Source organism: Lupinus angustifolius, chromosome LG04, assembly GCF_001865875.1.
Source record: "Lupinus angustifolius cultivar Tanjil chromosome LG04, LupAngTanjil_v1.0, whole genome shotgun sequence".
Taxonomy (NCBI): Eukaryota; Viridiplantae; Streptophyta; class Magnoliopsida; order Fabales; family Fabaceae; genus Lupinus; species Lupinus angustifolius.
Window position 1 is genome coordinate 6,791,843 of NC_032012.1, and position 3,782 is coordinate 6,795,624.

The following is a 3,782-nucleotide window of genomic DNA, read 5'->3' on the forward strand; positions in this document are numbered from 1 at the left end:
TTTATTCTTTATCAAATAATGAGACTAATAAATGTTTGTGTGAAAGTTTGATTTTCAAGGGGAATGAATGATAAACTAAAGGTTGGGATTCATGAAATACATTTGCGTGATGACTCTCAAGCCTTCATTTCTCTTTCTTCCGTTCCAAAATCCAACTCCAATACTATCCCTAAAATGTTATTGATATTCAAATAGGCTAAAAGATAATAATTTGTTTATTGGGACAGTTGTTGGAATACAAAACTTAAAAGTATGGCTGAAACTCCAATTAAGCTCGATAAGAATTTGCTCAGCTTGAAACTCAACTTGAGTTTGATACTTGTTATTTTTTTTGCTCGAGTTCGGCTCAACTCGAATTGGTCATTTGGACAACTCAAATAATTGATTCATTTTTTAAAAATACTACACAAAATTACATATATAAATATAGAGCAAACAAATGAACTTAACTAATCTAACTATAGCTAAAGTTTGACTCGTTTATTTAACGAGCTCAAGTTCAATTCATTTGGTTCATGAACAAAATTTATTGAACTAAATAACTTATTAAGTTTTAGACAAATATTAAGTTGATTCAGTCTATCATCAGTTCTATCCAAAAATGATTAGTTTTTAGCGGATGAGGGGACTCCATATTTATCGTACAAACATCTAATATCTTGAAACAATGTACCACTTCATAAACCACGGCTTATAATTGATCATAAAAATAATTATTTATTAAAATTTTAATTTAAATATACTTTTTCAACTAATAATAATAATAATAATAATAATAATAATAATAATAATAATGAGTAGCATGTTGAATAACACATTCTGGAATAATAGATATGCTATAATGTTTATCCTACCAAAATATAACTAGGCGAGTGGGAAACTTGGCAACCCAGCCTTACATCAAAAAGGAAAGAGAAAGAAAAAAGAAGCCAACGTGGTAATCTTAAAAACGACGTACTATAACCCGTGTCGTTTATCACTCTCTCTCTCTCTCTTCTAGTTATTACTTATCTTCCCCAATTCTGCATTGTCTTTATTTGAAATTAAGTCGGCAAAATCATAAACCATATATACATAGCTCCATAGAGTTTCTCTTCGTTGAATTCAAAATTTCAAATGATGGATCTGAAAAGTTTAGTGTTATTACTTGCTATAATACTAGTTGTTGAAATTTGTTTGACCATAACCGCAAATGCGAATTTGGTATTCCAAGTGGAGCGTCATCGTAATCGAAAATTGAATTTGAGTTTAAGTGAAATCGTATCTCATGATGTTCGCCGGAGAGGTAGATTTCTTTCTGCCGTTGATCTCAACCTTGGTGGCAAAGGTCTTCCCACTGATCAAGGGTCATTTTTTTCCCTCCTCTTTTTTTAATTCAAAATTTATCTATCAATTATGTATAATCTAGTTTTAGTTATGAGTAAGGTTTTAAATTGTGTCCGGGATGCCATAATTGTGGATTATTGTGGGAAATTGGGGTTTGTACACTACAAATTGTTTGTGATGCGGTGAGATTACGAAAATCATAAAGTTGGTTAGAAATGAGTCTCGGTGTATGAGGCTCCACCTAGTGGGACCTACGTGGGTCTAGAGTTAGACGTGTGTAGACTTAACCCTCACAAGCAAAGATATTGTTTCTAGGATTGAAGATTGTGTCTTCTTACATAGAGGATGAGTTTGCCATAACGGTAAGGTTGTTGCTTAGTAATCATCAGGTCATAAGTTCAAATAGTGGAAACAACCTCTCCACTTGCCGAGGTAAAGCTATATACATATATCCTTCCTAGACCCCACTAAGTGAGAGTCTCATGCATTGGGCCGCCATTTTATCTTATCTATATCCGTCCTTGAAAAGTAATATGCCCTCCATATTAGCCTTTGATAAATGAAAAATAATGCCGGCCAACATAGTTTTTAATAGGGGATTATTGTGCAATTTGTCTACGACTAATTTGTTTGAAATTTGAAATTCACAGGGGAAGAAAGTTAGGGGGGCGTTTTTTCTCGAAGAGGCGAATTTGGATATTTACTCTTCGTTCTAGTTGATTTTGATGCTTATGTTCTGTTGTTTATATTGGTTAGGTTGTATTTTACAAAACTTGGGATTGGTTCTCCTCCAAAGGAATACTATGTGCAAGTTGATACAGGGAGTGACCTTCTATGGGTTAATTGTGCTAACTGCGTTAAATGTCCCAGGAGAAGTAGCTCTGGTGTATGTATCACTGTACTCAGATTAATGTCCATATCTTATGTTATAGTCATCTCAGATTGTTCAAGTACCTTCATTATTATTACATACAGATGGAGTTGACTCTTTATGACCCAAAGGACTCAAAAACTTCAGACTCGGTTTATTGTGACCAAGAGTTTTGTACTTCCACATATGATGGTCCAATTCCTGAATGCAAGAGTAATATCCGCTGCTTATACAGCATAGCTTACGGGGATGGAAGTGAAACTACTGGATACTATGTGAAGGATTATCTTACTTTCAACCGTGTTGATGGCAATCTACATACTGCACCACAAAATAGCAGCATCGTTTTTGGGTGAGAATAATTTATGATACTTCACAACATTGTAATTATTGTCATATATTGTTGGGTTATGGCGAAATGATTTCGGCCAATCAGGTCTGCTATCATTTTTGTTGAATAGGATCAAAGGTTCTTATTCTTGCTTCTCATGAGAGAACTTTCTTGGTTGTAAATGATACTTTCATCCTCTTTTGGTTAATTTAAAAAAGCTTTGTAGATTGATAATGAGTCAAAGGAAAAAGGTAGCTGTCCTTTTTTTCATTTTAACATCTCTCTGAGTATTGTTTTGTTGACAGGTGTGGTGCTGTACAATCTGGGACATTGGGCTCATCTTCTGAACAAGCTGTTGATGGAATACTTGGTTTTGGTCAAGCAAATTCTTCTGTGCTTTCACAGCTTGCTGCATCTGGAAAGGTGAAAAAAGTATTTTCACATTGCCTTGACAATATTCGTGGTGGTGGAATATTTGCCATAGGGGAAGTGGTGGAACCAAAAGTTAAAACAACTCCATTGGTACCGAAAATGTATGTTCAGTAACTTAGTTTTTGTTTCCATGCCATGAATCATGATATTTGTCCTTATATATATATCCAAGGGTAAATGCAATAGTCATGCAATACCATAATTATCAAATGAAAAAATCTTCATATAACCTCATGTAATGTTCACAAGATTGTTGGTTTAGTTCTTACACAATTAAAATGGAGAGCAGCTCTTAAAATTAGTTGAATACCGGAAGTTTGCCTGAATACTGAAACCACATGTTTTTTTCCCATTCAACAAGTGTACAAGATTCAAGCATGTAACAAACTAAATTTGTTTTACTATTTCCAAGATTCAGATAATTAAGTAATAATTTTTTTAAAACAAAATGTATTGGGAATGCTTGATATGAGAGGGTGAAGAACAAAATATTCATACATAGCATCGCTGATGGATTTTCATTTTTATGTTACCATCTAATATATTGCTTCACAACAATGGCATTATTGTAGGTCCGGTAAGCTAATCAACTTTTTCGTGTTTCTTCTTTTCTTTTTTGGCCGCTAATGGGATCTTATTGGGATTTTTTTAGAAATTTGAAACTGTAGAAAGACGTTGGGGTATATGAAATTTCATCTCACTCTCTCTAATATTCATATGTGCCATAGTACCTTTTGTTTTCTGTGGGCTGCTGTAAGGCTAAATAAGTCCCATAGGCAATAGATTGAAGGTTTCCTTTACAAAATTTTTTGGGGGGGGAGG

At 33.9% G+C, this 3,782-nt stretch overlaps 1 protein-coding gene across 1 annotated transcript in view; it reads left to right on the plus strand.

The window, feature by feature from the left end:
• LOC109345371 (aspartic proteinase-like protein 2) overlaps positions 928-3,782 on the plus strand; it is a 7,869-nt gene continuing 5,014 nt past the window's right edge. The window contains exons 1-4 of the mRNA XM_019584334.1: positions 928-1,346; positions 2,083-2,212; positions 2,302-2,549; positions 2,834-3,061. Coding sequence (XP_019439879.1) covers positions 1,117-1,346; positions 2,083-2,212; positions 2,302-2,549; positions 2,834-3,061 — 836 coding nt within the window. The 5' untranslated portion in view covers positions 928-1,116. The remainder of the gene's footprint in view (positions 1,347-2,082; positions 2,213-2,301; positions 2,550-2,833; positions 3,062-3,782) is intronic.